At 56.7% G+C, this 21,908-nt stretch overlaps 1 protein-coding gene across 15 annotated transcripts; it reads left to right on the forward strand.

The window, feature by feature from the left end:
* The first annotated feature begins 209 nt into the window (after nt 1-209).
* Nucleotides 210-20,379, forward strand: ZMIZ2 (zinc finger MIZ-type containing 2). Of its 15 annotated transcripts, none has more exons than XM_055115905.2 (20): nt 644-683; nt 1,506-1,671; nt 7,892-8,003; nt 8,129-8,243; nt 8,649-8,851; nt 9,081-9,264; nt 9,551-9,811; nt 10,968-11,147; nt 11,836-11,913; nt 12,110-12,278; nt 13,134-13,278; nt 13,380-13,590; nt 14,566-14,671; nt 14,947-15,104; nt 16,109-16,176; nt 16,631-16,699; nt 17,025-17,269; nt 17,854-18,023; nt 18,111-18,353; nt 19,204-20,379. In XM_055115905.2, the coding sequence occupies exons 3-20, from the start codon at nt 7,954-7,956 to the stop codon at nt 19,309-19,311; spliced, it is 2,763 nt and encodes a 920-aa protein (XP_054971880.1). In that variant the 5' UTR covers nt 644-683; nt 1,506-1,671; nt 7,892-7,953; the 3' UTR covers nt 19,312-20,379. The 15 variants fall into 15 exon arrangements, 13 of the variants coding, with proteins under 13 accessions (XP_034819929.1, XP_063462290.1, XP_054971879.1 ...); XM_055115903.2 differs by having other exon boundaries at nt 651-683; nt 13,107-13,278; XM_055115908.2 differs by having other exon boundaries at nt 651-683; nt 8,745-8,851.
* Nucleotides 20,380-21,908: the final 1,529 nt, after the last annotated feature.

Here is a 21,908-nt window from a genome sequence, read left to right on the forward strand (position 1 = left end):
CGTGTCCCCGCCCGCCAGGCCAGAGCAATGGACTCCCAGGAAGCAGGGGGGGCGCGGGCGGGGCGCGGGCGGGGCGGGTGGGGGAAGGGCAAGGACTCACTCTTCCTTTCCTCCTCCGCCGGGGTCCGCCCCGAGCCCTGGCCCCACCCCGGCTCTCTGGCTCCGCCTCCTCCTCCCGACCCCGCCCCGGCACCTTGGCCCCTCCTTCCACTCGGCCCCGCCCCGGCGTCCTGGCCCCGCCTCCGCCGCCAGGCCCCGCCCCGCTCCCGGCGGACTGCGAGCAGGAAGAGCGCAGTGGCTCTGCCGACGCCGCGTTCAGAAAGGTGTGGAGGGGGCTGGGGGCGCAGGTCGGGATCAGGCTGCGTCTCCTGCCCGCCCAGCCACCTGCGGCCCTGGCCCCACCCTGCCGCTTTGGGCCGCTCGGGCTCGCGGCCGCCCCCGCCCCGAGCGCCGGCTCGGGGCTCTGCTGCTCTGGCCTGGGAGGCGGGGCCGGCTGCGCGGCGTCATGCATATGCATGAGCGGCGCGGCGGCGGCTCCATTGTGCCCTCGGAGCGGGCGGCGGCGCGATGGCGCGGGTGGCGGCGGCCCCGGGGCGGCGGGCGGCGCGGAGGGCGGGCTGAGCGCATGGAGCGGCGCCGGCCGGGGGCCGCCACGGCGAGGGGCCGGGCCAGGCCGGGCGGAGGTGAGCGGGGCCCTGGGGGTGGCCCCTGGCAACGCCGCCCGCAGGCAGGTGTGGGCCGGCGGGGGCGGGCAGGTGCGGCAGGTGCGGGCCGGCAGGTGCGGGCGGGCAGGCAGGTGTAGCTGGTCGCCCGGGGCGCCCCGGTTCCGCTGCGGCGCCACGGTAGGGTTCACAGCTGGGCTGGGGCTAGAGGCTCTGCCGCCCACCTGCCGGCACCTGCCACGCGTGCGTCGTGGTCTTGGGCAGGCTCGGCCCCGTGGGCGTCAGGGTCGTCCAGCCCTCCCCTGAGTCTTTGTTGGAGGCTGGCCGAGGGGTGTAAGCGGCGCTCGGGGTTCTCCTGAGCGATGAAGGCTGGCCGGGCCTTCGCTCCAACCTGATCGTTCCTAGCTCTGGGGCCAGGCAGTCTCACCTACATGGTACGCCCCTCCGCTCCTACTTACGTGCCCACCAGCACGGCGATGCGGGGGCCGTCTGAGGCCGTCACCTGCTCGCGGAGGAGCTGTTCCGCTCCTGGGCTGAACGACGCTGAGCGGCCAGCCCCCAGCTGCCAGTTTTGATGGGGACACCCCTTTCCAAACTGGACATACTGAAGCTCAGGCGTGAGGATGCCCTGCTCCCCTGAGGTGCCTTGTCTTCCCTAGTGCCAGGTGTCCTTCACCGCGGCCCTCCACCCGGTGCCTTGTTTACCCCTCCACCTACCGTGTCTCTCCTCCCATTCCCTGGACCCTCTGCCCTGCAGTGTTCTGCCTCTCCTTCTCCCTAGGGTACCCTCTTTCCAGTATTACAGAACATCCATGGTGGTGTCTTTAATTTGTGTCATCGCAGATTTCACAGGGACACACACGGAACATGTGACTTGGTCTGAGACCGTGGTGATTACGGATAGGATGGACACAGACTCACCACCAAGTTCTGGCAAGCTAGAACCAGAGGGCATCCCTTGATGCTTAGTGTGGAAACAGGAGAAGTGAAGGAATCTTAACTTCCAGAGGTACTGACCTCTAGCCCTTGTCATGCCCAGGGGATAGTTACAAGCTGGAAGTGTAAATGAAGAGAACAAGCAGGTGACAGTTGCCGGTTGTAGATTTCTGAAGGACAGGCCTAAGATGTTTGGGGAGCATCCTGATTATTGGGATTGAGCTCCCAAGGGCTGATGACATGAAGGTGGTCATGTGTCCTCAGTCCTAGGATGCTACCAGATATCCATCTTACACATTGTAAACTGATGCCAGGTTAAGGTTGTCCCTTCAGCTGTTCACTGAAATGTCTCATGCCTGGGCCATTGCTTATTCCTGGACTTTTTGATGAACTCTGCATCCTGACTTAGCCCCACGCTTAGACATTTTAGTACTGTGGCCTTACAGGTAGAGGGGGCAGGACTTTCAGCTACCTGTATATGTGAGTACCCCACTTTTTGCTACCAAGGACCCCGCTCCTGCAACATTCCACAGCCATCATTTCTTCAATACCCTTTGACTCCATTGTCACCTGGGTTGGATCCTGACCCTGCAATCTTGGAGACAGTGAGTCCTGATTTGTGACCTATTGAGAAGTGTTGCCTGCCACAGGGCCCACTTGCTGGTCCTGCTCCTAGCTGACTAGGCAGGCAGAGAGGTGGCATGGAACAAGGCTCAGGAGGTCAACCAGGAGACTTGGGGGTGCAGCTACTCTGGGACATTTGGGGAAGAGAGGTCTGGGTAGTGAGTTCTGTAACTCTGTCTAGAGGAAGATGTGATCTGACCCCCGAGAAAGCCTTGTGGCCCTCTAGACTGACCTTGTCCATCTCTCAAGGGGTCCTAGCTTCCAGCTGGAGTTAGTTTACAAGGAAAGCGCCAGGCACTAAGACCCTTGGTGGGCATGGGCCTTGCATGATCTGGGATCCAGATTCCAGGCTCCAGGCTTGTTCCCAACCCAGACTCAAAGCCAGGAGATGGGAAGAGGATCTGCACACACACAATGCAGAACACTATCTTATCATCAGGGGCACAGGGTCAAGGATACCAGACCTGGAGACTGGAAGTCTTTTCAGAGAGACTGTCCTCAGAGAGGAGACCAGAGGCATGAGTTCAGGTCGGCAGGAAATCCCCCTGTGCAGTGAAGAGTAAGCTCAGAGGGAACTGGAAATCTTTGTGGTCCCTGTCCACAGCAGAGAACCATCAGGGGTGGAATTCCCCAGGCTCATGTGACATAGGAGCCTGCTGTGGGCTCCTCCCCTCCCTGTACCTGCCCTGTGCCCCTTCTCCCCAGCTCACTGCATTTCCTAGATCTGAGGTTCTCAAACTACAGTTCCTGGACCAGCAGCAGCAGTAGCTGCAAACTTGTTAGAAATTCTGGGCTTAGGCCCCAGCCCATCCTACTGACTTCAGGTGGGGCTGGGCAGCCTGTCATCACCAGCTGCAAGCTGGTTTTGATGTGCTGCAATTGGGGAGCTGCTGCCCTAGGTGACCTAAAATGAGGCAGTGCTGCACGGAGTGCTGCCTGCACTTTGAGGCCTTTGACCACAGGCAGGGGAGGGGGCACATCTGCTTGCCTGCCAGATTCCCTCCCTGTTCTTCTTGGGACAGCAAAGTGGCCAGCCAACCCAACCAGCTTTCTAGTGGGGAAGGATTGTCACAGCAGTTCTGCGGAGACAGAAGGCTGGTGGTAGCAGTTGTATTGTAATTAAACTTTTTATTTTGAAATTATTGGCTGGACACGGTGGTGCTCACCTCTAATCCCAGCACTTTGGGAGGCCGAGGTGGGTGGATCACTTGAGGTCAAGAGTTCAAGACCAGCCTGGCCAACATGGCGAAACTTCATCTCCACTAAAAATACAAAAATTAGCCAGGCATGGACTATGGTGGTGTACACCTGTAGTCCGGTTACTCAGGAGGCTGAGGCAGGAGAATCGCTTGAACCTGGGAGGTGGAGGTTGCAGTGAGCCGAGATCGTGCCACTGCACTCCAGCCTCGGTGAAAGAGCAAGATTCCATCTCAAAAAAAAAAAAAAAAAAAAAAAAATTAAAGGTTCATGTGCATTATAAGAAATGACACAGAGAGATTTATTCTGGTCTTTACCCAGTTTCCCCCAATGGTAACATCTTGGAAAACTAGTGCAACATTGCACCACGACACTACATTGATACAGTAAAGAGGTTACAGCCTGTTGCCTTCTATTTTTTTTTTTTTTTGAGATGGAGTTTCACTCTTGCTGCCCAGGCTGGAGTGCAATGGTGCGATCGGCTCACTGCAACCTCCACCTCCCGAGTTCAAATGATTCTCCTGCCTCAGCCTCCTGAGTAGTTGGGATTACAGGCGCCCACCAATACGCCCAGTTAGTTTTTGCCCAGCTAATTCTTACGTTTTTAGTAGAGTTGGGGTTTCACCATGTTGGCCAGGCTGGTCTCGAACTCCTGACCTCAAATGATCTGCCCACTTCAGCCTCCCAAAGTGCTGGGATTACAGGCGTGAGCCACCGTGCCCAGCCTGTTGCCTTCTTATATTCACGCCCACCTTCCTCCTGACAAAATTACAGAAATGGAGAAGAGATTAGTACCTTTCTCTTTACCCCCACATTTAACCCCTGGCAATCACCAATCTGTTCTCCATTTCCCTAATTTTGGTGTGTCAAGAATGCTAAATAAAGGAATCATACACCATGTAGCCTCTTGGGATTGGCTTTTTCCACCGAGCATTAATTCTCTGGAGATTCATCCAGGTTGTTGCATATATCAGTAGTTCATTCCTTTATATTGCATCCAGGCTATGGATGTACCACCGTTGATTTAACTATTCATCCATTGAAGGACATCTGGGCTGTTTCCATTCCATAGCTCTTGCAAATAAAGCAGTTATAAACATTTGTGTACAGGTTTTTATGTGAACATAAGTTTTCATTTCTCTGAGATAAATGTGTACAAGTGCAGTTGCTGGGTCATAGTAGGGTAGCTGCTTGCTTAGTTCCATATGATACGGCCAGACTGTTTTCCAGAGTGGCTGTACATTTTACATTCCCACTAGTAATGTGTGAGAGATCCAGTTTCTCCTTGCCAGCATTTAGTGATGTCACTATTTTTTATTTTAGCCATTCTGATGGATGTATAGTGATATCTCACTGTGGTTTTAATTTGCATTTCCCCACTGACTAGTGATGCTGAGCATCTTTTCTTATGCTTATTTGCCATCTGTATATTCTCTTTGGCAAAGTGTCTCTTTATGTTTTTTGCTTATTTTCTAATTGGAGTTTTTAATTTTAATTTTTTTTTTTAGTTTTGAGAATTCTTTTTTTGTTTTGTTTTGTTTTTTAAATCATGGTTCACTCTGTCATCCAGGCTAGAGTACAGTGGCATGATCATGTCGCACCCCAGCCTCCACCTTCTGGGGTCAAGTGATCCCCCCACTGCAGCCTCCTGAAAAGCTGGGACCACAGGTGCATGCCACCACGCCCAGCTAATTTTTAAATTTCTTGAGGAATCGGGGGTCTCACTCTGTTGCCCAGACTGGTCTTAACTCCTGGGCTCAAGCAGTCCTCCTGCCTCGGCCTCCCAAAGTGCTGGGATTATAAGTGTGAGCCACTGTGCCTGGCTGAGAATTCTTTATATGTTCTAGATACTAGTCCTTTGTTGGATATGCAGCTTGCAGATATTTCTCCTGGCCTGTAACTTATCTTTTCATCCTCTTAGCAGGGCCTTTCACAAAGGAAAAATTTTAATTTTGATGAAGTCCAGTTTATCAATTTTTTTCTTTTATGGATCATGCCTTTGGTATCAGGTCTAAGAGCTCTTTGGCCTAGATCACAAAGATTTTCTCCTATATATTTTCCTGAATATTTTATAGATTTATGTTTTACAGTTAAATCTATAAACCATTTTGAGTTACTTTCTGTATAAGGTGTGAAGTTTAGGTGTTTTTTGTTTGTTGTTTTGATGCCCAGTGGCTCCATTGTCCCAGCACCATTGGTTGGAAAGGCTGTCCTTCCTCCTTTGAATTGCTCTCACACCTTTGTCAGACATCGTTTGGGCCTATTTGTGCAAATCAATTTCAGATTCTCTGGTCTCGCCTGTTGGCCCATGGTTCTGTTCCCATGTTGGTACCACACAGTTTTGATTACCATATCTATATTCTAAGTCCTAAAATCTGTGTATGGCTGCTCAAGGCCCCACCCAGCAGTTCTGGGGAGGAATTTCTGGCTGTTGGCAGGTTCCTCTGTCCCCCAACATCACTATTCCTGAGTCAGGCTATAGGACTGGGATTGCCACCCCTACCTTGCCTGGCTGGGCCATCTCAGCTCCCAGGCCTGTTCTTGCCCAGAGTCCAGGTGCCTGGAGCCTTCTGGAGCCATCAGCCCCTGGTTTTCCTCACCCCTGCTTCCTGGGCAGGACTTGGTCTGGGGGAGCAAGGGGAGGAGCCTATGGGCTGGGAATCAAGTCTTGCCTCCCCTGAGGGTGTGAGGAAGTCCAGAACACTGCCCTCTCCCTCTTCCCTAATTGGTACCCCCCAGTCCCAGTGCTCGGTGATGGGAAGATCCAGTGAAAGGCCACATGCTTAGTTAGACTCCCCAGGCAGAGCTCAGCTCTACTTCTCACCTGCTCTGGGGCCCGGGGCACACAGCTCGCCCTCAGAATCTCCAGGTCTATATTTTGAGGGGTGAGGCTATTCCTACCTCCATTGGTGAGGCCCTCGGTCAGCACAAGAAACGGCAGCCTAGATGAATGCGGGGCCACCCTCTCCTGGGGCAGGGAGAGGTCATGTGAGTGCTGCGATGGCAGGATGGCACCAGTGGTCAGCACGCCTCAGGTGGCATGTCTGTGTGTGTGGCAGCCTTGTAGGCCCTAAAAGGGAGTAGTATCCAAGGCGAGCATGCCTGGGGACTCCTGAGAAACAGCTGAAGCGGCCTCTCCTGTGCTGCAGCCAGTGTTCCTCTGTGGATAGCCCACGCAGGCAGAGGTGGACATGGCAGGTGGTCCTGGGAGTGTCAGAACCCAGAGTAGTGCCAGTGAGGGCCCTTCAGGGACACTCAGGGGCAGGGCCCCAGGGCACGTCTGGGCCTGCTTTGGTAAGGGGCTTGCTTGTGGCAGTGTCGGAAGGCGTGGCACTCAGAAGCAGCCTGAAGGTGTGGTCACTTCCGTGGCTTATTTACTAAATGGGGAGAGCAAACTTAGCATGGCACATGGAAGTCCCATGGTGCCAGCACTGTGGTCCTGCATGCGTCCTCCCTGACACACCCCCTCTGCTGCTCTGTCCTGAGCACCAGGTCACTGGTATCCACTCAGCCCCATCTTGCAGAGTCACTTCAGTGTCTCCCCAGCCCCTTTCTTAGAAACACTGGCCAAGTCACAGTCCCTGCCAGGTCTGTGGGTGCCCACCCTCCATCTATTGTGCTGTGTGTCCCTGCCCTCTCCTGGGGGTGTCATGGATGGGCCAGTGGGTCTGCCTGCCTGGCCCCTATGACCATATCAGCCTCGGGCAGCCCCCACTTGGTGGAATCTGGGTCAGTTCTGAGGTCCCCTGGCCTGGAGCCCTTCTACTACCCTAAAGAGGGCCTTCTTGTTGGGAGGGGCTGCTAGCCAGAGCCCAGGTTACTGGCCCCACACCCCATTTCAGGAGGTATCCTGCATGTCCCTCCCCAAGGCCAGGATGGAGAGTTGTTGGTTGACCACTTCACTGCTGTGATCACCGCACCCCTGCACTCTCCTCCTCGGCTTTCTCAGCCCCTGGCCTCCAGAACCGCCTATGCCCCTACCTGGGCTACTCAGGGTAGACAAGACCTTGAGCAGGGAGTCCCCTCACCTCCACTGGCCCTCTGTCCTTCACCCCAGGGCCTTCTGTGGGGTTACTGGCTACTGGCTCCTCTCTAAACCCCAGTTTCCATGGGGTAGCTAGGATTGTCCCTGGCTTTATATGGATAGCCAGGCCTCGGTGTGGGCGGGAGAGTGGGGAAAGTATTTGGAATCAGGAAGTCCATCTCTAGGGCTGATCCAGGGACTCTGGGTGGCAGGGCCTGGTCAGAAAGGGTTCATGCTGGCCTCCAGGCTGTATTTGTGGGGGCAGAGCCTCACCAGAGTGAGTGGGGTGGGTCAGTACTAGGCCCCTCCACTGCCTTGCCTGCCATCAGAGCCCAGGGGTCCCTTATTGAGAAAGAGGTGGGGCCTGCTGGCACCGGGGTCCCTCCACCCTGCTGAAAGGGTCTCCTGGCTGCATCGCAGCTAACATCCCTTCCTTCCTGTCGGGCAGCCAGAGCAGCTGAGTTCCAGATAAAAACCGTCAGACCCGGCCTGTAGGCTGCTCCATTGCCAATGAACTCCATGAACCCCATGAAACCTGCCCTGCCCCCCGCGCCACACGGGTGAGTGTGGGCTCCTCTGCCCACCCCTCAGGCCCTGGGGTTGGGGGTGGCATTTCTGGAAGATCCTAGACTCTTGGACACCAGTGGCTTCCTGACCCAGGCCTCAGCAGCCTCTTTCCCTGCAGTGATGGTTCATTCGCGTATGAGTCTGTGCCTTGGCAACAAAGCGCCACTCAGCCGGCTGGATCGCTGTCCGTGGTCACTACTGTGTGGGGAGTTGGCAACGCGACACAGAGCCAGGTAAGCACCCACTGGTGCCCCACCCCCGAGCAGACAGAGCCTCCCAGCACTTGGCAGTGCTTAGTGCCTCCTCAGAGCTCTGAGAGACGAAGAGGCTGAGAGGTGAGGACAGAGAGGCTGAGGCATGACATGAGGATGGGGCCTCCTGAGTCCCCTAAGTCTTTGGACACTGGTTCTCTTTCCACACCTGCTGTGGGATTTTCTTCTCCTGTCTTCACCTAGCCTTCACAAAATGCCCCAACCTACCTGTGGACAGCTGCTTTCCCTGCTTCCCGTGCTATACCCTGTCCCCCCCACCTCTCCCCCAACCCGCTTGCCAGGCCTGTTGGTTTCTAGCACTTTGGAGCTGCTGCATGAAGCACGTTGTTTGGCTGGTTCCCTTTGGTGATTCCTGCTTCCTCATAGGTTTTGGGGAACCCCATGGGCCCTGCAGGGAGTCCCTCTGGCAGCTCCATGATGCCTGGTGTGGCAGGGGGCAGCTCCGCCTTGACCTCCCCACAGTGCCTGGGACAGCAGGCGTTTGCTGAAGGCGGCGCCAACAAGGGCTACGTGCAGCAAGGCGTGTACAGCCGCGGGGGTTACCCTGGGGCCCCCGGCTTCACCACCGGGTAAGCAAGTCCCCTCACCTGGCAGGTATGCTAGGAGCCATCAATCTGGCAGGCACCTCAGAACTGTGGCGCTGATCAGCTGGACGTTCCCTCTCTGCTTCCTGACAGCTGTAGTGGAGGGTCTAGAAAGAATGGGCTCCCCCCTGGGTGCTGCATGCCTCTGGGGTGAGCACAGTCCTGGCCCTCATGAGCCCACGCAGAGAGCGTGGCAATCCTGTGTCTCCTGCAGGTATGCAGGCGGCCCGGGGGGCCTGGGCCTCCCCTCACATGCTGCAAGACCCTCCACTGACTTCACGCAAGCGGCAGCTGCTGCGGCTGTGGCTGCTGCGGCAGCCACTGCCACCGCCACAGCCACAGCCACCGTGGCTGCTCTCCAGGAGAAGCAGAGCCAGGAGCTGAGCCAGTATGGAGCGGTGAGCCCCCTCAGCAGCTCCTCCCACATGGCAGCCAGCCTGAGGGCCTGGGAGGAGGTACTCAGCCAGACAGTGGGCTCCAGGGACAAGCATGGAATATGCCAGGGCTCATGAAGCCAGTAAAAGAGAGATGTGTGGGAAGGAGTGAGGGTCTGAGGGGAGAGGTTTCTGGGGTGTCCTGTGAAAGGGTATGGTGCCCACATGGGTGGGTGGGCGGGTTTTATGCCTATCTTTTGGAGCCCTTTGTGGGTGGGACCTGGACCATCCTTCTTTTTTCTCTTCCTAGATGGGGGCCGGACAGTCTTTTAACAGCCAGTTTCTGCAGCATGGAGGTCCCCGGGGGCCTAGTGTCCCCGCTGGCATGAACCCTACTGGCATAGGAGGGGTGATGGGCCCCTCTGGCCTCTCCCCCTTGGCTATGAACCCCACCCGGGCAGCAGGAATGACAACCTTGTATGCAGGGCAGCGTCTGCCCCAACATGGGTATCCTGGGCCTCCCCAGGCCCAGCCACTGCCCCGACAGGGGGTCAAGAGAACCTACTCTGAGGTGAGTGTCCAGGTCACCTAGTTTGGGGCCTTGGGTACCAACTCCCTCACCCAGGCACTCTTTAGAGCTGTGGTAAAGAGCAGGCTTCTGGCTGGGCATGGTGGCTCACGCCTGTAGTCCCTGCACTTTGGGAAACCAAGGAGGGTGGATCCCTTGAGCTCAGGAGTTTGAGACCAGCCTGGGCAACATGGCGAAACCATGTCTCTACAAAAATTAGCCTGGTGTGGTGGCATGTGGCTGTAGTCATAGCTACTTGGGAGGCAGAGGTGGGAGGATCGCCTGAACCCAGAAAGTTGAGGGTGCAGTTAGCTGTGATCGCTCCCCTGCACTTCAGGCTGGGCAACAGGAGTGAGACCCTGTTTCAAAAAAAAAAAAAAGCAAAAGCCGGGCATGCTGTCTCATGCCTGTAATCCCAACACTTTGGGAGGCTGAGGCAGGTGGATCACTTGAGATCAGGAGTTCAAGACCAGCCTGGCCAATGTGGTGAAACCGCATGTCTACTAATAATAGAAAAAATTAGGCCGGGCGCGGTGGCTCACGCCTGTAATCTCAGCACTTTGGGAGGCCAAGGCGGGTGGATCACGAGGTCAGGAGTTGAAGACCAGCCTGGCCAGCATGGTGAAACCCCATCTCTAATAAAAATACAAAAAGCATTAGCCGGGTGTGGTGGCGGGCGCCTGCAGTCCCAGCTACTTGGGAGGCTGAGGCAGGAGAATTGCTTGAACCCAGCAGGCAGAGGTTGCAGTGAGCTGAGATCATGCCACTGCACTCCAGCCTGGGTGACAGAATAAGACTCCATCAAAAAAAAAAAAAAAAAAAAAATTAGCCGGGCGTGGTGGTGTGCACCTGTAATCCCAGCTACTTGGGAGGCTGAGGCAGGAGAATTGCTTGAACCCAGGAGGTGGAGGCTGCAGTGAGCCAAGATTGCACCACTGCACTTCAGCCTGGGCAACAGAGTGAGACTGTCTCAAATTAAAAAACAAAAAACAAAAAACAGGCTTCTGCATGTGAGAACTGCCTGTGCCTGACAGTGTCACAGCAGGATCTTCAAGGGAACCAGGAAATCTCCATTCCCCCAACCCTGCCACACATGAGACTCCACTTTCCTTCTGGAACCAGCTCCCCTGATGCCTGAGGCATTTTGCCTCTTTTTCAGGTGTATCCAGGGCAGCAGTATCTGCAAGGAGGCCAGTACGCACCCAGCACCGCCCAGTTTGCGCCCAGCCCTGGGCAGCCCCCTGCCCCCTCCCCTTCCTACCCTGGGCACAGGCTGCCCCTGCAGCAGGGCATGACCCAGTCCCTGTCCGTGCCTGGCCCCACGGGACTGCATTATAAGGTAGGGCAGGCTCCTCCAGGCCCTGTGCCGGGCTCCATGCTGAGTGCTGTGGGACAGGGGACCTTGGGGCAGTCCTGTCCTCGAGAGCGACAGGGTGGCTAAAGGGGCCAGCAGGATGTGTAGGTCCATGTGTGCTCATGGACCACAGCTCTACAGGAGATGGGGGGTGGGGGGTGGGGGCATTCTGACCAGTGCAGGAGCAGCTCCTGGGGTTTGGGATCCAGTTCCGAAAGGACCCTCTACAAGATTCATATATCTCGGGTATCCTGTGCAGGGAGCAGCAGGCGGGTACCCAAAACATTTGAATGTTCTTTATGGAAAAGTGTCATTCCTTCTACTTGCTGCAGAGAAATCCAGTGAGAGGACAGGCCCTCGCTGCTGGCCATGCACCCTTTCTGGGTGCATGGGCAGAGCCTACCTCCCTGGGAGCCTGGGTGCGCCGGGTGGTGCAGCTTGGGGGAGGAGAGGAGGAGGGCTTAGCGTGCTTTTGTCTTTTCAGCCCCTCCAACCTGTTTGATCATTTTCCTCTGTGGCTATGATTGCTTTAAGTAGTGTTACTTGTAGATTATTTGGAAAATACAAGAGAGTGTAAAGAAGACCGTGTATGGTGGGCTTCTAGGGTCAGGTCCAGGGGGCCCGGCAGGGGTCAGGTTGGAGCCCCAGGTGCATGCAGTTTTCTCTCCCGCAGCCCACAGAGCAGTTCAACGGGCAGGGCGCCAGCTTCAACGGGGGCAGCGTCAGCTACAGCCAACCTGGCCTGAGTGGGGTAGGGGGCCTGGCCGGGAGGATGGGCCGGGAGGCTCACAGGGTGGGCATATGGAGAGAGGGCGACCGGGCAGGCACCCCTGGGGCCGCCTCTTGTCCACCTCTGTTATCATGGTTCCCAGTGGGTGCGCCGTGAACAGACTCCACTCCCATCCACCCTGGCAATCTGCCTTGACTGTTTGTGCTCAACCCTACAGCCTACCCGTTCCATCCCGGGCTATCCCAGTTCCCCACTGCCAGGGAACCCCACGCCACCCATGACCCCAAGCAGCAGCATCCCTTACATGTCACCAAACCAAGAGGTCAAGTCTCCCTTCTTGCCTGATCTCAAGCCCAACCTCAACTCCTTGCACTCATCGCCCTCTGGTAAGTCTGTCCACTCTTGGGACAGCGGGGTGACAAGGCCAGGGTGGGCATGGGGGAATCACAGGACTCCAGAGAGTCCTGTAGGAGCTTGGGGGACAGGGGATGGCTGCCATATCCCTAAGAAAAGGGCTGGGTGTGGTGGCTCACACTTGTAATCCCAGCACCTTGGGAGGCTGAGCACAAGAGTTCAAGGTTACCGTGAGTATGATCTTGCCACTGCACTTCAACCTGGGTCCCAAAGCAAGACCCTGTCTTAAAAAAAAAAAAAAAAAAGGCCAAGGATTCCATCTTCTTAAAGACAAGTCGCTTAGTGCCAAGCCTTCACCTTTTTGTTCTGTTTGTGGCTTTCTTTGCAAAGGAGGCTGTGGCTCTTCTCTCCCCTGTGCACAAAATGTTGTATATAATTTCAGGGGATTTATGAACCCTGGAAGCCCATTCCAGGGAGACCACAGCAGCAGAAGTTGGGATCGTAGAACTCTAAACAGAGCTGTAGGGCAATTGCAGGAGGCCTTCACACACCTTGGCCTCCCAGTCTCTCTGAAAGCACTGGAAACACCTTTTGTCTGGGTTGGGGACATGTTCCCCTATTATGGTTTAGGGGACACTGGGCTGGGCTGCTGAGGCAGGAGGCAAGACAGAACATCACGACCGAATGCCCAGGCCTCAGGAGAGATGCTGCCCGTGGCCCCAGCCCCAGGGCACCACTCAGGCCTGCCAAGCAGTGCCTGACAGGAGGGGCTCCCTTCACCAAGGTCCCTGCGGGGAAGGTGGCTGGGGAGCCGCTGCCCTCCTTGAGTGACACAAGACGCTCTGGCTGGGGCAACCCAGCTCACAGCCAGTGGCCTCTGCTCCCAGGAAGCGGGCCTTGTGACGAGTTGCGGCTGACCTTCCCTGTGCGCGATGGGGTGGTCCTGGAGCCCTTCCGCCTGCAGCACAACCTGGCTGTAAGCAACCACGTCTTCCAGCTGCGAGACTCAGTCTACAAGACCCTGATAATGAGGTGAGCTCCGCCTGGCCCCCACCTGACCCCCACGAGGCTCTGTTCCTCCTCCCACACTCTCAGGGCCTGTTTTCTGGGTGTCCACCCATCTTCCTGAGCAGGCCTGACCTGGAGCTGCAATTCAAGTGCTACCACCACGAGGACCGGCAGATGAACACCAACTGGCCAGCCTCGGTGCAGGTCAGCGTCAATGCCACGCCGCTCACCATCGAGCGTGGCGACAACAAGACCTCGCACAAGCCACTCTACCTGAAGCATGTGTGCCAGCCAGGCCGCAACACCATCCAGATCACCGTCACCGCCTGCTGCTGCGTGCGTGTCCTGCGCCGAGGGGGCGGTGCTGTGGCGTGGGGCGGGGTGGGGCGGGGCCTGGCCCAGCGGTGCCGTGGGGTGGGGCGGGGTGTGGGCGGGGCCTGGCCCAGCGGCGCAGTGGGAGCGGAGCCAGGACATGGGCGGGCCGGCCTGCAGCACCATCAGATCATGCCGCCGCCTGCTGTTTTGCTGTCCACCGCCTGCTGTAGCATGTGTGCCCCCTTGCAGGGTGGAGAGCAGGACGTGGGGGCTTTATTATTTCAGAAAAATGCGTTGCTTCTCTTTGTTACTGCCTTGTATTTCCATTTTAATCTGTCATCCTTGCCCTTTAAGAAAGCGATCCAGTAATATACCCTAGCTGTTTTCCAGTTAGAATAAATTGACTAGATTTGATGCTCACATTAATTATGTAAGAGAAACCAGGATATGCAGAAAGCTCTTGGAGCTCGGAGTCCCCGGCTGATCAAGCATTACCGGTTCTAGCAAGCATCAGGGTCACCCTTGGGCTAGAGAAGAAAGACATGGCTTATGAGTGCACTAGTCAGCCTGGGCATGAGGGCCTTGGGGACGGGTTGGCCACACACCACATTGTCGGGGATGTGGCAGATGTCAACACAGACCCAGCATCTGTGACTGTGGATGTGCGAGCAGGGGGAACGTTCAAGGGGACTTGAGGTGATTCTCTTCATGGAGAAGTGGTGACTAGGCAATGGTTAGACCGGCAGGATGCCCAGCACAGCTGTAGAGATGGATACAAGCGTGGGCAGGGCGCTGAGGCCAGGAAAGGCAGCTGGATGGGGCCAAGCCATTGAGGAGTTTTGTTGGCTGAACCCCCACCCCCAGCTCACCCTGCCCTCAGCCTTGTCCCTTCCCCACCTGGCAGCCCCTGACACACACCCCCCAGCACACCCTTTACCTGGCCAGGGTGGCCCCTGGCCCAAGTCCCCCTGATGACATCCTCCCGTTGTATTGCAGTCCCACCTCTTCGTGCTGCAGCTAGTGCACCGCCCATCCGTCCGCTCGGTGCTGCAGGGCCTCCTCAAAAAGCGCCTCCTGCCTGCTGAGCACTGCATCACCAAGAGTGAGTGGCTCCTGCCCCTCAGCTGCCAGGCAGCCATCCCCATTCTGTGTGGCCCATGCCCAAGCCCAACAATCCTCCTTGTGGGCACCTCCTCATGTCACACCAGGCCTTCTCCTTGGACAGGTGGCTCTGCAGTAGGGGCAGTGGTTAGCTCCAGGTGGCCCCTCAGAGCTGTCAGTGGGTCAGTGACTGGGTCCCTGCCTCGTTGGCATCCCCATTCACACCTCCCCATCTTGGGGACCCTTTACTCAAGTCCTTTACCTTGTTGATGTCAGTAAAGCGGAACTTCAGCAGCGGCACCATCCCTGGCACCCCTGGGCCCAACGGAGAGGACGGGGTGGAGCAGACAGCTATCAAGGTGTCCCTGAAGTGCCCCATCACCTTCCGCAGGATCCAGCTCCCTGCCCGAGGTCATGACTGTCGCCACATACAGGTAGGTGGTTACTGCAGAGTCTTGCTGGAATTTGCTGCTGCTAAAATATCTTGAGTCGATACATCAGTGTCATTCTCTGGACAGACGTGAACTCCGAGTGCCTTGGCTGTCAGGCTGACAGGACAGGCCTCCCATGCCAAGGAGGCAGGTGGGCCTGGCTCCTCCAAGACTAGGCTATTTTTTCTTCCAAATATAATTATCATTTTACTAACTTTTTTACTGCCTGCTTCATTCATGGGTTCAAGTTTTGAAAGGCATAAGATTGCAGGGTCCAGTCTTCCTGCTCTACCCCCAAGGGTGACCATCGTTAGCGTCTGTCTTTGCAGAAATACTCTGGGTATGAACAAGTAGATGCACAGCCCACTGTCTCTGTGGTTACATAGTGGTCCCTATTGCACAAACTGCTCTGTGCTGTCGTTTTTCTTCTTTTAACACCATGTTCTGAGCCTGGGTGCGGTGGCTCACACCTGTAATCCCAGCACTTTGGGAGGCTGAGGTGGGCGGATCGAGGTAAGGAGTTCGAGACCAGCCTGGCCAGCATGGTGAAACCCTGTCTCTACTAAAATTACAAAAATTAGCTGGGGCATGGTGGTGTGTGCCTGTAATCCCAGCTACTCACGAGGCTGAGGTAGGAGAATCGCTTGAACCTGGGAGGCGGAGGTTGCAATGAGCTGAGATCGAGCCACTGCATTCCAGCCTGGGTGACAGAGCGAGACTCTGTCTTGAAACAAAACAAAAACACCATGTTCTGGAAGTGGGTCCCAGTCAGCACAGCTGCCTGATGCTTGCTTTGGCCACATAGCATTCCAGTCTCAGTGAGAGCTGTTTGGGCTGTTCCCAACCTTGATCCATTAGAATGATGTTGCAGTGAAAACCTGGTACATGCAGTATCTCAGTTATGCATGTAAATAAGTCACACATTCCTGAAAATGGATCGCAGAGTGACCAGATTTTCCCTGTCCTACCCACAATGAGAAACTGACTTTCTTCCCATTTCTCTACAGTGCTTTGACCTGGAGTCGTACCTGCAGCTCAACTGTGAGCGGGGGACTTGGAGGTGTCCTGTGTGCAAGTGAGTCTCAGATGCAGCGTGTGATGGAGGAGGGGCTGGTGCTTTTAGAGGCTTTCATGGGTGAAACCTCCAACAGCATCATCAAAGATACGAGCCTGCTGGGAGAAGTCACTGCATGGACTGGGGTTGTGCAGCTCAGTGCAGAGAGCTCGTATAGGGTGGCCTTATGCAGGGTCATCTCATGCAGTCACCTTGTGCAGAGTCACTTCACACAGGGTCACCACATGCACAGGATCACCTCCTATTTTCACTTCACACAAGGGTCAGTCACACAGGGTCACCTTGTACTGTCACCTCACATAGGGTCAGCTCACACAGAGTTACCTTGTTCAGTTGCCTCACACAGGATTGCCTCATGCAGGGTCACAGCTGACAGGGCTGAGAAATGACAGGGCCTGTGCCCAGGACAGGGTTGTGCAAGGTCTCTGAGCTGTGTCCCTTTTTTTCCCCACAGCAAGACAGCTTTGCTGGAGGGCCTGGAGGTGGACCAGTACATGCTGGGCATCCTGATTTACATTCAGAAGTAAGCATCCTCTTCCTGTGATCCCTGCATCTGTGGCCACTGGAGGGCAGCCCCAGGACGTGTCGGGGGATGTCCCTTGCCAAGTGCAGCCTTCCAGCCTCTTTCCGGCATGGAGCAGGCTGGATTCCAGGCCAGAGACAGCGTGTGTGTCCTACCTGAGTGTTGGTGCTGGGCCCAGCGTCCTGCTCGATGTGGAAGGTGCTGGGTGGAAGCAAGCATTTGAGTGGGGGAACCTGCCTGGAAACAGCCCAGGGCTGGGAGGGGCAGTGGGTGCCGGGCCAGCAGCAGGCCAGGAGGTAACCATTCCCCACCTGTCCCTGCCCAGCTCTGACTATGAGGAGATCACCATCGACCCCACGTGCAGCTGGAAGCCAGTGCCCGTGAAGCCTGACATGCACATCAAGGAGGAGCCGGATGGGCCGGCACTGAAGCGCTGCCGCACCGTGAGCCCCGCCCACGTGCTCATGCCCAGCGTGATGGAGATGATCGCCGCCCTGGGCCCCGGCGCTGCCCCTTTTGCCCCCCTGCAGCCCCCCTCAGTCCCTGCCCCCAGCGACTACCCTGGCCAGGGTAAGTACAGCAGGCTAGCCTTGAACCTCAGATGACCCTGGGCATATGGCTCCTCTCCCCAGATCAGTCTCCTCACCTGCAAGAATGTGGCTATGCAGGTCACACACCTAGGTTATCAGTGTTGCCACACAAAACATGCCGCGGGGCACCTCCAGCCCCTCCCATCTCAGGGACGTGGCGGTGAAGGCACAGTCTCGGCTATGGTCCCAGGAAACAGACAGTGGGGCCTCCACCCTTCCTTCCCCGTTTGGATTAAGGGGCTCCTGGCTGGAACACCTCACAGGACTGGCCCCATCTGGGGCCCCCCTCTGGGACCCACCTCACACGCGTGGTGCGTTTGTTTGTGGCTGCTCCCATTCCTATAACCTCCGAGACCTTCACTCCTAGGAATGTCCCAAGGCCAATTCCCTTGGCAGCAATGAGAAGAAATGCCCTTTTCCAAATAGCGACTTCTGCAAAACCCGCTGTTGTTTGTGGGTGAGCACTGCAAGTCCCACCCATGCCACAGCCAGCCTCCCTCCTGGCTCCTCTGCCAGCGGTGGCCTTCCCCAGCCCTCACCCAGGCCCCGACTCTCCTCTCACAGGTTCCAGCTTCCTGGGGCCTGGAACTTTCCCTGAGTCCTTCCCACCCACCACGCCCAGCACCCCAACCCTTGCTGAGTTCACCCCGGGGCCACCCCCCATCTCCTACCAGTCTGACATTCCCAGCAGCCTCCTGACTTCAGAGAAGTCTACCGCCTGCCTCCCAGGCCAGGTCAGTGCCAAGCCGAGAGGCCAAGGGGCCCTGTCTCCCCAGGGGAGCCCCTGAGCTGTTTTAACAAGTTCTTCTCTCTGTCTTCAGATGGCACCAGCAGGTCACCTGGACCCCACTCACAATCCTGGGACACCAGGACTACACACCTCCAACGTTGGGGCCCCTCCAGGTCCCCAGCTGCACCATTCAAACCCTCCCCCAGCGTCCCGGCAGTCCTTGGGCCAAGCGAGCTTAGGACCTACGGGTGAACTGGCCTTCAGTCCTGCCACAGGCGTGATGGGGCCCCCCAGCATGTCTGGAGCCGGGGAGGCCCCAGAACCAGCTCTGGACGTGAGTACCAGGCCCCATGCTGGGGAGTGCGTGGGAGCCAGGGCTAGAGGTGGTGTGTCTGTTCCAGGTGTGTTCTGGAAGGGAAGACTGACCCCTCAGAGAGCCGGTCAGATAAGGTCAACTAAATGCAGCTTTTGTTCATGAATTAGATACCTGGAGTAGCTGCGGGTGGGATGCGATGTACCACATTTGTGTTCATGAGGGGCCTGGATGCCGTACGGGCGGACGCAGAGTCTCAGAGGAGACTGCACTGGAAGCTGACAGCACGGTCCTTAGAGTCAAATTTCGTCTGTCCATTTGCTCAGTAGCCCTGGGTCTTGACTCACAGGTGGAATGGGAGTGCAAACTCAGTACATGAAGGACAGAACTGACTGTCCCTGGACCATAATAGAAACTCATTCTAGAAGTTCAACATGAAACTCATTCTAGAAGTTCAACATGAAAAAGTTAGGAAGAACAGCTCCAAGCAGAAAATCCTAGGGGCATGGAATTCCACCACCAGCATTCACCTTGGGGCATCACGGTGGGGATCCCCACCCAGGCTGATGCACAGAGGGAGTGTGGAGTGGCTGCACTCCCTCACATCCCATTTCCTGGTGGTATTGAACAGCATGTTGCGAGCTGTTCTGGCCCCAGAGCAACCTTGCAGGGAGGTCCCAGGGGGTGGCGTGTGCCTCTTTGAGCACATGCAGGCCTATGGTGGGGCCCCGCACCCGGCCTGTGTGTGAGGAGGGGCTGCTCAGCATCCCCACTGTGCCTGGAGACAGGGCCGGGATGTGGTGACAGGATGGTCACTCAGGTGTGGCCAGTCAGTGACCAAAGCTGCTAACAGAGTTCACTTTGTCCTCAGCTGCTCCCGGAACTGACCAACCCTGATGAGCTACTGTCCTACTTGGGCCCACCCGACCTCCCTACGAACAACAATGACGACCTGCTTTCTCTGTTTGAGAACAACTGATCCTGTTTACCCCAAGCCCGGCGGGGACACGCTCACAGATGTCACCACAGCCCTGCCCTTCATGCCCAGCCCCATGGGACACCCGGTGGTCTTTCCCAAACCTCCCCCAAAACACACCTGGAGCCAGAGCCTTCTGCCGCCAGCCCTGCCCCTGAATTGGAAGCAGCCCTGTGCTCGATAGGAGGGGCTCCCAGGCCGGCAGCCCTCGCCACCTCCCTCTACCAAGCCTGCTGCTGCAGAACGGTTTTTGCTGAGGTGCCCCTGCCCAGCCCTGTCCAGCCTTGTCCACACACACATCTCACGCCCCTGGTCTCACAGCCTCACACCTTGTCCTTCCACCCCTGCCTGCTCCCACCCAGCCTGCTTCTTGTCCAGCATTGATCCTTCTGTTTCAACAACTCCTCCACTGGGCAGAGCTGGGCATCTGGCAGGGCTGGCTCTGTCCCCTGGGCCTTTGGCTCCAGTGGCCCCTGTGCCCAGCAGTCCAGCTCTTGGAACCTCGCTGAATGGCAGCCTCTTGGGGGCCTGGAGCTCTGGCAGCCCAGCCGTGTGTGGTGTCAGGTTCCTCTCCCCACCCCAGCTTCAAGCAGAGGCCTCGGGGTGGGGGAGCTACAAAGCACAACAATGTACATAGTGTAGAAACACTAACAGCTGGGAGAGGGGAGCCAGCTGTCCAGCCAGCATGTTCCTGTTGTACAGCCCGGTCTCCCTGTGCGCTCTGCTCCTTCCCATGTGCAGACAGATCAGGGAGGAACCTCCAATGGGTGGGGGACAGTGAGCTTCGGCCTGGCCGAGGTGGGTGGGTGGGCTCTCAGATTCAGCTCTGTGTAAAGATTCTCTAGCGGGCTGCGCTCCCAAGTTCCCCTTCTCTGTGAAAGTGAAGAATTAGTACAGCTGTGTTTTTTAAAGCCACCTCTCTGTCTCCACCCCATGGGCCCACACCCAGGTGGGGGAGGAGGAAGCCACTGCATCTGTTGGCTCAGGGCCCCAGCCTGTGCGAGCAGGGCGCCTGGGCTGTTGTGTCTCCTGTCTGTGCCGATCTCTATTAAAGGACTCCCTCTTGGTGGGCCTGGCCGAGTCCCTCCTTCGTGCTCCCAGGGACTATTTTCTCCTCGTAAGCCAGCGACCTGCCTAAAGCTTGGGCGTCTGTGCCTGCAAAGCTTGTGCAGGACCTGGGGGCCAGGTCGACCTTCAAGTGGCTTTTGGGGCCCCAGGTTGAGCTCTGGATGTTTCAAGCCAAGGCTCGGCTATTCCCGCCCCATAGTAAATTTCCTTTTCCCTGGAATTTTCCAAGTTGGCTTCAGCTGAAGAGCTGTTTTGTGAAGCATCCCAGGCTTGCCCAGGAGAGACATTTGCCACTATGTCACCTTATCTGGGCTTGCCCTGGGGCACTGAGACAGTTGTTTGGCAGCCCCAGCCCAGCCAGGGGCTCATCCTTCTCAGCTCTTGTCCCTGGGAGGCCTCTGCTTGTCACTTCCCAGAGATTGCAGAGGTGTGTCCTGCCTACCATCTGCCTGTCCAGCTTGGTGGGGGTCCAGGTCACCCTTTCCTCCAGTCCTGGGCCCCATCCTTGAGGGCCTTCCCAGCCAGCCAGCAGGAGAGGCAAGAACTGGGGGAACACAGGAACCTAGGGGAGGAGGGGAGCGCTGGGCATCCTCAGGCTGGCGGCCAAGGCCTGCCCCTGGAGGCACTAGAGGAGGGCATCTGTCTGTGGGAGCCCAGAGGCTGCAGGGAGGAGAAGGAGGGAGGTATCTGGTGTGAGCATTGCCCCTGTGACATTTGGGACCACACAGGTGGGCTTCCTTATTCCCTGACAAAGCCTCTGTTTCCAGCTCTTCTGCCCTCTCTGGATGAGGGAACAGAAGTGGAGGAAACAAAAGAAGCAGCAGCATGCACACTCCTGTCGCTGGGTGCAGAGACAGCCTGGCAAAGTCCCACTCAGCCATGGCCTGATCCAGGCCCCAGGCCCTCCTTTCTTGGGTGTCAAATGACTGTCCTGGACATCTGATGCACCACCTGCCCTGCCTGTTGCAAACGTGATGCTCCCGGGTGGAGTGGAGAAACTAGGAGACTGGGACAAGCAAAAGGCTGCAAACAACCCAGAAGCCCATCCTCAGAAGGCTGGAGAAATGATTGAGGAATGCATGGGCACCGTGGCCCTGTGCTCCATCACAAACACCTCTCAGAAACAACGTGGGATGAAAAAGCAAGACAGTTCATACAGTATGATGCCATTTTTATAAAGCTCAAAACCAAATATGTATGGAATTCATACCCAGGTGCTAAAGTCATCAAGGAGGGCAGGGAGTCAGTACAACACAGTGCTCACCCGTGGGGAGGGGACGGAGCTGTGCTTAGGGAAGAGCAGAGATGCTGCAGGTTTTGAACCTCAGGGTCAGTGGTGGCTTTGTGGGTTTCCCTTTGTCGTACTTTCTGTTTCACACATTTTCTTGTGAATGTGCCAAGTATTACATAAAAACCAAAAGGCTGACCAGACCTAACGGTGCTCCACCAATAGCAGCAGAACACACGTTTCTAAGTGCACAGGGAACATTCTCCAGGACAGACCACACGTTAGTGCACAAAGCAAGTCTCAG

This window comes from Pan paniscus, chromosome 6 (genome assembly GCF_029289425.2).
Source record: "Pan paniscus chromosome 6, NHGRI_mPanPan1-v2.0_pri, whole genome shotgun sequence".
NCBI lineage: Eukaryota > Metazoa > Chordata > Mammalia > Primates > Hominidae > Pan > Pan paniscus.